Genomic DNA, 13175 nt, shown 5'->3' with positions numbered 1-13175 from the left:
TGGTGGTATTGAATTAATTTAAATTAATTAAAGGGGTAAGTCATGCCAGGAGAGCCCAGCCCCGTGTTATGCTCCTCTTGCTCTATGTGGGAATTCAGGGACGTTGCCAGCGTCCCTGACGACCACGTGTGCCGGAAATGCATCCAGCTGCAGCTACTAACGGGCCGTATTGAGGCGCTGGAGCTGCAGATGGATGGGTTGTGGAGCATTCACGATGCTGAGAGGGTCGTGGATTACACGTTTGATGAGTTGGTCACACCGCAGGGTAGGGCTGCACAGGCAGAAGGGAAATGGGTGACCACCAGGCGGAGCAATAGAAGCAGGCAGGTAGTGCAGGGGACCCCTGTGGCCATTCCCCTTTCAAACAGGTATACCAATTTGGATACTGTTGAGGGGGATGACTCCAGGGGAAGACAGCAGCAGCCAACTTCCTGGCACCAGGGGTGCTTCTGCTGCTCAGGAAGGGAGGAAAAAGAGTGGGAGAGCAATAGTGGTAGGGGAACAGAGAGGCGTTTCTGTGGCCGTAGACATGACTCCAGGATGGTTTGTTGCCTCCCTGGTGCCAGGGTCAAGGATGTCACTGAACGGCTGCAGGGCATTCTGAAGGGGGAGGGTGTACAGGCAGAGGTCGTGGTTCACATTGGGACCAACGACATAGGTAGGAAGAGGGATGAGGTCCTGCAGCAAGAATTTAGGGAGCTAGGTAGCAGATTAAAGAGTAGGACCTCAAAGGTTGTAATCTCTGGATTACTCCCGGTGCCACGTGCTAGTGAGTATAGGAATAGGAGGACAGAGCAGATGATTGCGTGGCTAAAGAGTTGGTGCAGGAAGGAGGGCTTTAGTTTCCTGGGGAAGGTGGGACTTGTACAAGTCGGACGGGTTGCACCTGAACCAGAGCGGGACAAATATCCTTGCAGGGAGGTTTGCTAGCACTGTTCAGGGGGGTTTAAACTAAAATGGCAGGGGGTTGGGAACCTGAGCAGGGAGACACAGGAAAGGAAAACAGGGATAAAAGCAAAAGATAGGAAGGAGAAAAACAAAAGTGGCAGTCAGAGAAATCAACGGTTTAAATCAAACGTGGCCACAGTAAATAATAATTTGAATAGGTCTAAGAGCGTTAAAAAAACAAGCTTGAAGGCTTTGTGTCTTAATGCGAGGAGCATTTGTAATAAGGTGGATGAATTGGCTGCGCAAATAGAGGTAAACGAATATGATTTGGTTGGGATTACGGAAACGTGGCTCAAGGATGGCCAAGACTGGGAACTCAACATCCAGGGGTATTCGATATTCAGGAAAGATAGGCAAAAAGGAAAGGGAGGTGGGGTAGCATTACTGGTTAAAGAAGGGATTAATACAATTGTAATGAAGGATATTAGCTCTGATGATGTGGAATCTGTATGGGTAGAATTGAGAAATACTAAGGGGAAAAAAACATTAGTGGGAGTGGTATATAGACCTCCAAACAGTAAGGTTGGGGATGGCATTAAAAGGGAAATTAAAGAAGCGTGCAATAAGGGCACAGCAGTCATCATGGGTGACTTTAACCTACATCTAGATTGGGCCAACCAAATTAGTAACAATACTGTGGAGGAGGAATTCCTGGAGTGTTTACGGGATGGTTTCCTGGACCAATATGTCGAGGAACCAACCAGAGATCAGGCCATCTTAGACTGGGTATTATGTAACGAGAGAGGATTAATTAGCAGTCTTGTTGTACGAGGCCCCTTGGGTCGGAGCGATCATAATATGATCGAATTCTTCATTAAGATGGAGAATGAAGTAGTTGACTCGGAGACAAGGGTCCTCAATTTAAATAAAGGAAACTACGATGGTCTGAGGAGCGAGTTGGGTAGGATTGATTGGGGAATGGCACTCAAAGGGTTGACGGTGGATAGGCAATGGCAAACATTCAAAGACCGAATGGATGAGCTACAGAATTTGTTCATCCCAGTTTGGCATAAAAATAAAACAAAAAAAGGTGACTCAACCGTGGCTAACGAGGGAAATTAGGGATAGCATAAGATCCAAGGAGAGGACATATAAATTGGCTAGAAAAAGCAATAATCCTGAGGATTGGGAGCAGTTTAGGATTCAACAAAGGAGGACAAAGGGATTAATTAAGAAAGGGAAAATAGAATATGAGAGTAAGCTAGCAGGGAACATAAAAACTGACTGTAAAAGCTTTTATACATATGTGAAGAGAAAAAGATTGGTGAAGTCAAGCGTAGGTCCCTTACAGTCAGAATCAGGGGAATTTATAATGGGAAACAAGGAAATGGCAGACCAACTAAATACATACTTTGGTTCTGTCTTCACAAAGGAGGACACAAATAACCTCCCAGAGATGCCGGGGAACATAGGGTCTGATGAAAGGGAGGAACTGAAAGAAATCAGTATTTGCAGGGAAATGGTGTTAGGAAAATTGATGGGACTGAAGGCTGATAAATCCCCAGGGCCTGATGGTCTACATCCCAGGGTACTTAAGGAAGTGGCCCTAGAGATAGTAGATGCATTGCTGGTCATCTTCCAGAACTCGATAGACTCTGAAACGGTACCCATGGATTGGCGGGTAGCTAATGTTACCCCACTATTCAAAAAAGGTGGTAGAGAAAAAGTGGAGAATTATAGACCGGTAAGCCTGACATCGGTAGTGGGGAAAATGCTAGAGTCTATTATAAAAGATGTAATAGCAGAGCACTTGGAAAGCAGTGACAGGATCGGACAAAGTCAACATGGATTTACAAAAGGTAAATCATGCTTGACTAATCTACTGGAATTTTTTGAGGATGTAACTGGTAAAATAGATCAGGGAGAACCAGTGGATGTGATGTATTTGGACTTTCAGAAGGCTTTCGATAAGGTCCCACATAAGAGATTAGCGTGCAAAATTAAGGCACATGGGATTGGGGGCAAGGTATTGACTTGGATAGAGAACTGGTTGGCGGACAGAAAGCAAAGAGTTGGAATAAACGGGTCGCTTTCCGAGTGGCAGGCAGTGACTAGTGGGGTACCGCAAGGATTGGTCCTAGGACCCCAGCTGTTCACAATATATATTAATGATCTGGACGAGGGAATTGGATGTAATGCCTCCAAATTTGCAGACGACACAAAGCTGGGTGGGAGGGTAAGCTGTGAGGAGGATATCGTGAAACTCCAGTACGATTTGGACAGGTTGGGTGATTGGGCAGAAACATGGCAAATGCACTATAATGTGGATAAATGTGAGGTTATCCACTTTGGTGGCAAAAACAGGAAGGCAGATTATTATTTGAATGGCAATAGATTGGGAGAAGGGGAAGTGCAAAGAGACCTGGGTGTCCTTGTGCACCAGTCGCTGAAGGTAAGCATGCAGGTGCAGCAGGCGGTTAAGAAGGCAAATGGTATGTTGGCCTTCCTAGCAAGAGGGTTCGAATACAGGAACAAGGATGTCTTGCTACAGTTGTACAGGGCCTTGGTGAGACCACACCTTGAGTATTGTGTGCAGTTTTGGTCACCTTACCTGAGGAAGGACGTTCTTGCCATGGAGGGAGTGCAGCGAAGGTTCACCAGGCTGATGCATGGGATGGCAGGAATGACGTATGAGGAGAGATTATGTCAATTGGGCTTATACTCACTGGAGTTTAGAAGATTGAGAGGGGATCTCATCGAAACCTATAAAATTCTGTCAGGTCTGGACAGACTAGATGCAGGAAGGATGTTTGATGGCCGGGGAGTCCAGAACCAGGGGTCATAGTCTAAGGATAAGGGGTAAGCCATTTAGGACTGAAATGAGGAGGAATTTCTTCACCCAGAGAGTGGTGAACCTGTGGAATTCTCTGCCACAGAGGGCGGTGGAGGCCAGTTCATTAAATATATTCAAGAAAGAGTTGGATATATTTCTTGAGGCTAAAGGGATCAAGGGATATGGGGAGAAGGCAGGGACAGGGTACTGAATTTGGATGATCAGCCATGATCTCATTGAATGGCGGAGCAGGCTCGAAGGGCCGAATGGCCTACTCCTGCTCCTATCTTCTATGTTTGAGCAAGATGCTGGAAGTGGACACAGAGGGTTATGCTATCCAGAAAGTATTTTAGGGTGAATTTGTCAAATCAGTCAAATAAAGAAAGGTTAAGAAAGATTGGATTAAGAGAGAGAGAGAGAGAGAGAAGAAAGAGACAGAAAGGAAAAGTAAGAAAAAATTGGCATTTTAAAAAATAGCCCTGAGAAATACCAAACCTGAAGGAATGAGATGCTACACTTGTAATATTTAATGTTCGGTGCCAGGGAGGTTGATTGGCAGTCATTAACACTTAGCACATCATTAAAAGGGTACTTGCACTTGTAATGAACAGGTTTAAATTTCTGTGGTGAGTTTAATGGGCAAAGACAGGAAGTTCCTAAAAATAAAGGGTGCGATGCCGTTTGCGCAAAGCTAACGGTAGAACTCGGACAGCAACGTTTGGATATACATATTTAACTGTGCTATACCATTTACCCATAAATAACGGTGAATGCCATTAGCCTTGCCATATGTTGACATCAAGTTCTGGCCCATTAACTTTGTTGCAGTTGTTCAATAAATTCATTTTCTTGGAAGGTACCAACAAAATCTTCTCCTTTTCAGTATCCGTCTGAAAAGCCTGAATGCTAACACCGACATTGCATCTCTGGCACGGAAGGTGGTTGAAGAATGCAAGCTCATCCATCCAAGTAAACTAGCAGAGGTGGAGCAGCTGCTCTACTATCTTCAGAACCGCAGGGAAAGTCCCCCAGGAAGAGGTAGGAAGCCACTTGTGGAGCTGTTAGTGACTTGTCTAACCACTACTTTGAAGTAATTAGAAGGACTACGATCTGCATAGGTCTAATGTGGATATATTGTAGCTATGGTGAAGTATTTACATCTCTTTTGAAGTGATGCTGTATAAGCCAGTATATACATGTCCTATTCATAGAGACATTACATCTCCATTAGAGAGGGGATCTTAATATCAAGTACAGTTCCCTTCTTTGAAAAGTGGCTTAAAGCACTTTGATAAATATTAACACCCTCTTTGTCCTAGTCTAGTTCTGAAGTGTGATTATTTAATTGGCGAGTGCTGGTCACATTATCTTGGAAAGTAGCGTGGAGGAGCAACTGAGCCTTATGTTTTCTTTAGCCCCCACATCAACAGCAAGGGGTTTCAGTGGATTGGTCATTTTAATGTCTGTGTTCTCACAACAATGTCTTCAGCACTTCCATTTTAAACAAAAGTGTTCAAAAAGCCAATAGAAATAGGCTGTGACCAAAGAAAACCCCACTGAGGTGCTAAAATTGGCAAATCTGTTTTTAATCACTGACTATTCAAATAGCTGCTTTCACATGGTGGAAGAGGATAAGGATCTTTAATATGGCCTGGACTAAAGGTGGGTTAAAATGGCCTAGATGGACCTGGAACGGAGTGGGCTGGTAGCTGTTTTTTTCCCAGCACAGCTAAACTGATCGATTGCTTGGGAGACATTTGGAGGAGGTGTTCCTGAACACTTGCCAGCTGTTTCCACCAAAAATACGGGTAGTGGCACAACTTTGTGGGGCAGATTGCAGCCCTAACTTGTCAAATGGAGATGTCAAATATTGCTGCCAAAGGCAGAACATTCTAGTTTGTCCTGTGACCATCTATCAGCAAGCGTTTGAAACTTTCTCATGGTCTAGCATTGTGCCAGCCATGCATCATCACAGTGGAGACACCGTATCATTAATGACAAATTGGTGCTGCTGCTAAGATGTTATGATTACTTGGTAAGAACATAAGAACATAAGAAATAGGAGTAGGAGTAGGCCAATCGGCCCCTCGAGCCTGCTCCACCATTCAATAAGATCATGGCTGATCTGATCCTAACCGCCAATCTACTATCACAGAACCATCTCCTGAATCCAACAGAATGAGACACACGAAATAGGAGCAGGATCACGCTACACGGCCCCTGGGCCCGCTCCGCTACCCACAGGGCCATGACCGATCCGAACCTAGACTCATGTCCAAATTCCTGCCCGCTCCCCGTAACCCTTAATTCCCTTTACTTCGAGGAAACTGTCTATTTCTGTTTTAAATTTATGTAATGATGTAGCTTCTACAGCTTTTTGGGGCAGCATATTCCATGGACCTACCACCCTCTGAGTGCAGTAGTTCCTCCTCATCTCAGTTTTGAAAGAGCAGCCCCTTATTCTAAGACTATGCCCCCTAGTTCTAGTTTCACCCATCATCGGGAACATCTTCCCCACATCCACCCGATCCAACCCCTTCACAATCTTATATGTTTCAATAAGATCGCCTCTCATTCTTCTGAACTCAAATGAGTAGAGTCCCAATCTACTCAACCTCTCCTCATATATCCATCCCCTCATCCCCGGGATTAACCGAGTGAACCTTCTTTGTACTGACTCTCAAAGTATGTCTTTTCTTAAGTATGGACACCAAAACTGGATGCAGTATTCCAGGTGCGGTCTCACCAATACCTTATACAACTGAAGCAATACCTCCCTATTTTTATATTCCATCCCACTAGCAATGAAAGCCAACATTACATTGGCCTTCTTAATCACTTGCTGCACCTGCATACTAACCTTTTGAGTTTCGTGCACCAGGACCCCCAGATCCCTTTGTACTTCAGTACTTTCCAGTTTTTTGCCATTAAGATAATAACTTGCTCTACGATTTTTCCTGCCAAAGTGCATAACCTCACACTTTCCAGTATTGTATTCCATCTGCCAAATCTCTGCCCACTTACTTAGCCTGTCTATGTCCCCTTGCAGGTTTTTTATGTCCTCCTCACTCACTACTTTCCCTTCCATCTTAGTATCATCTGCAAACTTTGATATGTTACACTTGGTCCACTCCTCCAAATCGTTAATATAGATTGTAAAGAGTTGGGGACCCAGCACTGACCCCTGTGGAACACCACTAGTTACTGATTGCCAGTCCGCGAATGAACCATTTATCCCAACTCTCTGCCATCTGTTAGATAGCCAGTCCTCTATCCATGCCAGAATATTACCCCCAATCCCGTGATATTTTATCTTAAGCAATAATCTTTTGTGTGGCACCTTGTCAAATGCCTTTTGGAAGTCTAAATACACTACGTCCACTGGTTCCCCTTTATCCACCCTATATGTTACTTCCTCAAAGAACTCCAGCAAATTTGTCAAACATGACTTCCCCTTCATAAAACCATGCTGACTTTGCCCTATTAAATTATGATTATCCAAATGTCCTGTTACTGTCTCCTTAATAATGGACTCCAATATTTTACCTACCACAGATGTTCGGCTAACCGGTCTATAGTTTCCAGCCTTCTGTCTACTGCCCTTTTTAAATAAGGGTGTTACATTAGCAGTTTTCCAGTCTGCCGGGACCTTTGCTGAGTCCAGGGAGTTTTGGAAAATTATTACCAATGCATTCACAATCCCTACCGCCACTTCCCTCAAGACCCTAGGATGTAAGCCATCAGATCCAGGTGATATATCCGCCTTGAGTCCCATTATTTTACCGAGTACCACTTCCTTAGTGATTTTGATCGTGTTTAGCTCCTCCCCCCCTTTAGCCCCCTGTTTGTCCAGTGTTGGGATATTCTTCGTGTCTTCTACTGTAAAGACTGATGTAAAATATTCATTCAGTGTTTTTGCCATCTCCATATTTCCCACCATTAATTTCCCGGTCTCATCCTCTAAGGGACCAACATTTACTTTAGCCACCCTTTTTCTTTTTATATAACTATAAAAACTCTTACTATCTGTTTTTATATTTTTTGCTAATTTACTTTCATAATCTATCTTCCCTTTCTTAATCAATCTTTTTGTTATTTTATGCTGTCTTTTAAAGTTTTCCCAATCCTCTATCCTCCCACTAGATTTGGCTACCTTATATGCCCTTGTTTTTAGTCGAATACTATCCTTAATTTCTTTACTTAGCCACGGATGGCTGTCTTTTCTTTTACACCCTTTTCTTCTCAGTGGAATATATATTTTTTGGAAGTTGTAAAATAACTCCTTAAATGTATACCACTGATCATGTATCGTCTTACCCTTTAATCTATTTTCCCAATCCACTCTACTCAATTCCGCTCTCATACCTTCATAGTCTCCTTTATTCAAGCTTAGCACGCTTGTTTGAGATCCAACCTTCTCACCCTCTAATTGAATATGGAATTCAACCATGTTATGGTCATTCATTCCAAGGGGATCCTTTACTAGGACATTTTTAATTAATCCTGTCTCGTTACACAGGACCAGATCTAAGGTTGCTTGCCCCCTGGTCGGTTCAGTTACATACTGCTCAAGAAACCCATCCCTAATACACTCAATGAACTCATCCTCAAGGCAGCCCTGCCCAATTTGATTTGTCCAATTAATATGATAGTTAAAATCCCCCATAATTATAGATGTTCCCTTATTACAAGCCTCAACTATTTCCTGATTGATCCTCCGTCCAACAGAGTTGCAACTGTTCGGAGGCCTATAGAATACGCCCACTAGTGGTTTTTTCCCCTTATTATTCCTTACCTCCACCCAAACTGTTTCATTATCCTGATCTTTTGACCCAATATTGATCTTTTGACCCAACCTTTGTTATTAACACCTTGTTGGGGGGGAGGGTAGTCATCAGAATAATTTGTGTTAGTTATTTATCTTGTACAGAGCTGGGTGACAAATTGAAAAGATGGAAAGGCACAATAAGATGGTTCATTTTTCATTTTTATGAAATATATGTAGTAGGCAATCTTTGTTTATGAAAATATATATTTTGTTTTAAGTGGGGAGAAGCACCAATTGGAACGTTAAAGAAATTGGAGGTCTGTACAATTTTTTTTAACAGTAGTTTCAATTTAAGACTGTAGATTACTTATGATTGAGCTGTTACATTTAATGTTTTTTTTTAAAAAAACTATGAAGTATACCCTAGGCAGACTGACAAAATCTGATTTAATTTTAAATGTGTAGTTCCTGATTCACCAATACAACATGAAGTTGGCTTGAGCTGCTGTTGAAACCGGCTGTAATAGTAACTTGCTGATCCACAATTACAGGGCAGGCATAGGCAGCAGCATGGAAACTGATCTCTTTCACAATATGTAATGATGGCATGGATAACTTCAAATTTATACCAAGCTATTGAAATTTACCTGAAGGATGTACATAGCCGCAGTGTGCTGTCAATGTTTATTTCAATGTAGAATGAGGTTTATTTTTACATTTCTATATGGTAAATATTGCAGTATATTTAAAAGCAGGAAATCACTCAATCCGATTACAATTAAAAAAAAGTGCATGAACCCCATGATGTGTCCTTTTCTATGGATGCTACAAGATTATGCATTTCCAGTGAAAGCTATTTTCTGATTCTACAACGGTCGTAGTGATGGATTAAAAATCCACATTTTGTAGTTGGTCTTTTATCTTGTTCCAATTTTTAGGAACTTGTGGATTAGTAATGCAGTCTGTAATAGTCTTGGACCAGTAACCCTGCAGAGTTATGTTTCTGGAACTCTTCCACTTCAGTTTCCTCAATTGGCTGAGCAATGAATAGGATGGTAGTAGAAGAGAAATCTGTGCCACAGATTTATCTCCTTCCTCATATGAGAAGAATGGAACATGCCTTAGGGAGAAGTTAAATGTGCTGGTGTATGTTTAGATTTTAATATGTTGCTTGCCAGCAGAAAAGCCCAGTTTGAGTAATTTGTGGCATGGTTATACTGCCGATTCTAGTCTGAACTTGCATGCCCAGAGGCCCACTCAAGTGTTTGAACACCAGTTATTTTTTTAATGCTAGTGAAGAGATTACTTTTTGCTAATCTTACTAATTAAGGTTTGAAATAGTACTACCAGAGAACCTTTGAAAATTTGTCTTGCTCGACATGCAGTTGTAGCCCAGCTAGCCAATGAGAAGCCAAAGTGGAGAACCCTTGAATGCACCATTGCATCAGCATCTTTACCACCCCCTTCCAGTCATACTGTAAAAACTGTGTTGCATTGTTAAAAGCACTTGTTATTGGACCTTTTAGAAATTGGGGAACACAGGAAATTTATAACTCGGTTTTATATTGTGATACTGTTTTAAGATCAGCAGTTAGTAGAAACCAAATGGATATTATTACATTTTGACTAATGTAATGAACGCTGGTTTTCACGTTCCCTTAAATTGCATGTCGAAATATGCTACCTCAAATATTGCCTGCTTATCTGAATTAGATTAGTCTTTAATTATTGGCTTCAGTATTTTAATTTAATTTTTAAAACACCATTTCAAATAATCTGACTGTTGTAAATGCAACCCTCATTGTAATGCTCCATTATATGATTGCAGTAACTTGAGTCCTGGCTTCAGTACTGTTGTTATTTATTTGTTTAAGTGCAATCTCTATATTATTAACTTCATCAAACACTATGCACTTGGTTTCCAAGGGCCATCGTATAATCAAGATGGTGTTTTTGTAGTTTGGGCCAGAACAAAATGTGTCTTTCTTGCACAAAGTAAGAACCATTGGCCTTGTCTTCTTTTCAGAAAAGCGAGAAAAGGTCAGCAAACCTAAGGACCCACCTCCTTTTGAAGGAATGGAAGTGAGTGACAAAAATAAATTGAACTTGAAACTGAAAGTGACATTATAGTGAGACTTGGATGCACTGTATGCTGCATAACTAAGTTGCAATGTAAGAGCAGCATGCAGAGTTGCTACTGTAATAAAATATTCAATAATTGTGATTGCTGCAGCTGGTCCTTTTTATATGGACAATTTGAAGCCAATTCTATATTGATATGTGATTGAAAACAGAAAATGCACAGTAGCTCAGCCAGCACCTGAAAGAGAAAATAAATTAACTTTTCTCAGAATGGAAATGGCCCCATGTAGTCATGAGTTGGATATGAAGACAGTAAAATAGTTTTCAGTTCAAATATCACTAGATGTCGTTCTTGTGTTAAATGCATGCAAAATACACTAGAATAAGAGACAAAAACCGGTGAGAAATTGAACCTTGCAAATTCTCTTAAATTGACCAATAGAATCAATTCTAATCAATTTACAAAGCTATCAAATTCAAATATTGGAATAAGTCTAAAATTTTATCTGGATTAAAGGCTGTTTCCTTTTAAATATATAGTTTCGTTATTTATGTTAGCCTGTGCAAAATAAACTCCTAAAGGGGGTGAAATTCCACTTTTAATGAAAAGTGATGGCATGCTTCTTAATGACCCATTAACAAAATAGCACTTGTACAAAATTGTATTACAAAGTTATGCATTCCTGCAATTTTGTTAGTGGTATATTAATTATGGGGAAAAGCAGACTTTCTATCATTTTTGGTTGAGACATGTTACCCCTTTGGTATTGACATTAGATGTGTTGCATAAGGAATACTGTATCTGGTTTCTGCTACATGTTCCTTATTACCCACAGATTGATGAAATAGCAAATATTAATGATATAGAAGATTACATAGAACTGCTGTATGAGGACATACCTGACAAAGTGCGAGGTTCAGCACTCATTCTTCAACTAGCTCGCAATCCTGATAATTTGGAAGAATTGCTACAAAATGGTAAGCTAACTTTATGATTAAAAGCACCGGTGCTCTGCTTCAGGTATCTGCTTTTTACTTTTTGCATGTCTCTCTTCCCCCCTGCCCCCCGACCATTGTCACATAGGCTTCATTAGTCTCACTCCAGGTTTTCTCACTAATTACTTTCCTGTATTCATTCTCCATCCACTTTATTCGGTAGCTTTGCATTTTCTTTGCTTCACATATTGGGTCATTTATCTTATAGTCTTCCACCCCTTATAAATAAATTAAATTTACTTCTTTTCCATTTCCACCAGTAGAAGGCCTCACAGCCAAAATATAGGAACTACAGTCGGCTATTCGAGCCTGTTCTGCCATTTAATTAGATCATGGCTAATTTGTACCTCAACTTTATTTACCCGCCTTTGATCTAAGGCAGGTTCTAATGAGATTTCTTTACTGATCAGCACACATTTCCCATTTAACAAATATTTGCTCTTTTTGTTCCTTGCTTCCATTTTAATAATTTTATACTTATCCACATTGAATTGCACCTGCCACCTATTGGCCCAATTTTGTGAATGTTTTCTTTTAGGTAATATTGATGTTGGTTTCAGAATACAGTATTCGAGAGTTAATTTTGTGTGAATTTTCCCCATTTTGATTTTTTTTAAATGCTTATATTTCTGTCTTCAGAGACTGCATTGAGAGCTTTGGCTCGAGTGTTGCGAGAGGACTGGAAGCAAAGTGTGGAGCTTGCAACCAACATTATTTACATATTTTTCTGTTTCTCTAGGTAAGACTATCTTTGAAATTGTAGCAGTATGTGTACCAGTTGAGAGTTGTTAAGAGTTTGGAATGTCTTTCCCTCTCTAAAAGTTGTTTACAACTGGACTTTCAAACTTCCATATGTAAATATATCAATAATGTAAACCATCAGGCAAATGACTTAAAACAAAGAAGCAGATTTAAAAACCCAAGAGAAATAGCTGGTGAGAATTAGCAGATGATTAAAGCAAAACTTTTTCCAACCTCATGCCTCAAGATGAATCTTTCGCTGTCCATTCACCACAATACCTCTGCAACCATCAATTTTCTCAACCATCTCCACCTTTGTTGCCCTTATCCCCAGCAAAACCTTTGCTGTCTCCCATCCCAGTTGCCCCCCCCCCCCGCCATATGGCCCCATTTCTTTGCTCTCTCGCGTTTAAGGGGTTCAGACTTGAGCGCATAGCTAGCTTAGCCATCCATTGCCAGATCTAGCAGTGGGTTCAATCTCCTGTGCCAAAACTGGCTAGTACTCTAAGCTCATCCTAGAAAGCAAATCTAAAACTCAACTACTTTACTCCACCACAAACCATCTCCTTAACCCACTCTCCCCTGCCTTTTAATCCTTACCTTTGCATCCACTCCCCCAAACTCTCCATTCCTGACTTTGGCTTTGTGTGCGTCCCTTCTTCACTCTGGCTGCTGTGTCTTAGGAAATCTAGGCCCCATGCTCTTGAATCACCCCCCCCCCCCCCCCCCCAACCCCTCTACCATCTCCCTCTGTTCCTTTAAGAACCTCCTTAAAATCCAACTCTTAGACCAGTGTTATAAGAACATAAGAAATAGGAGCAGGAGTAGGCCAATCGGCCCCTCGAGCCTGCTCCGCCATTCAATAAG

General features: G+C 41.3%; 1 protein-coding gene across 4 annotated transcripts in view; it reads left to right on the top strand.

Annotated features, from left to right (window-relative positions):
• The window catches only part of LOC147120766 (kinesin-associated protein 3-like), a 149518-nt gene that overhangs the window by 37711 nt on the left and 98632 nt on the right, over positions 1-13175 (top strand). For 3 of the 4 annotated variants that reach the window (XM_085987000.1, XM_085987001.1, XM_085987003.1), the window contains exons 3-7: positions 4605-4759; positions 8768-8806; positions 10516-10571; positions 11408-11549; positions 12207-12306. In XM_085987000.1, the coding sequence (XP_085843126.1) occupies positions 4605-4759; positions 8768-8806; positions 10516-10571; positions 11408-11549; positions 12207-12306 (492 nt within the window). The remainder of the gene's footprint in view (positions 1-4604; positions 4760-8767; positions 8807-10515; positions 10572-11407; positions 11550-12206; positions 12307-13175) is intronic. The other variant, XM_085987002.1, reaches the window with a different exon arrangement.

This window comes from Somniosus microcephalus, chromosome 4 (genome assembly GCF_052327205.1).
Source record: "Somniosus microcephalus isolate GS21.2 chromosome 4, FLI_Smic_1.0, whole genome shotgun sequence".
Classification (NCBI taxonomy): Eukaryota; Metazoa; Chordata; class Chondrichthyes; order Squaliformes; family Somniosidae; genus Somniosus; species Somniosus microcephalus.
The sequence above is the reverse complement of the archived record's forward strand: the minus strand, read 5'-3'. Positions and strand labels throughout refer to the sequence as shown.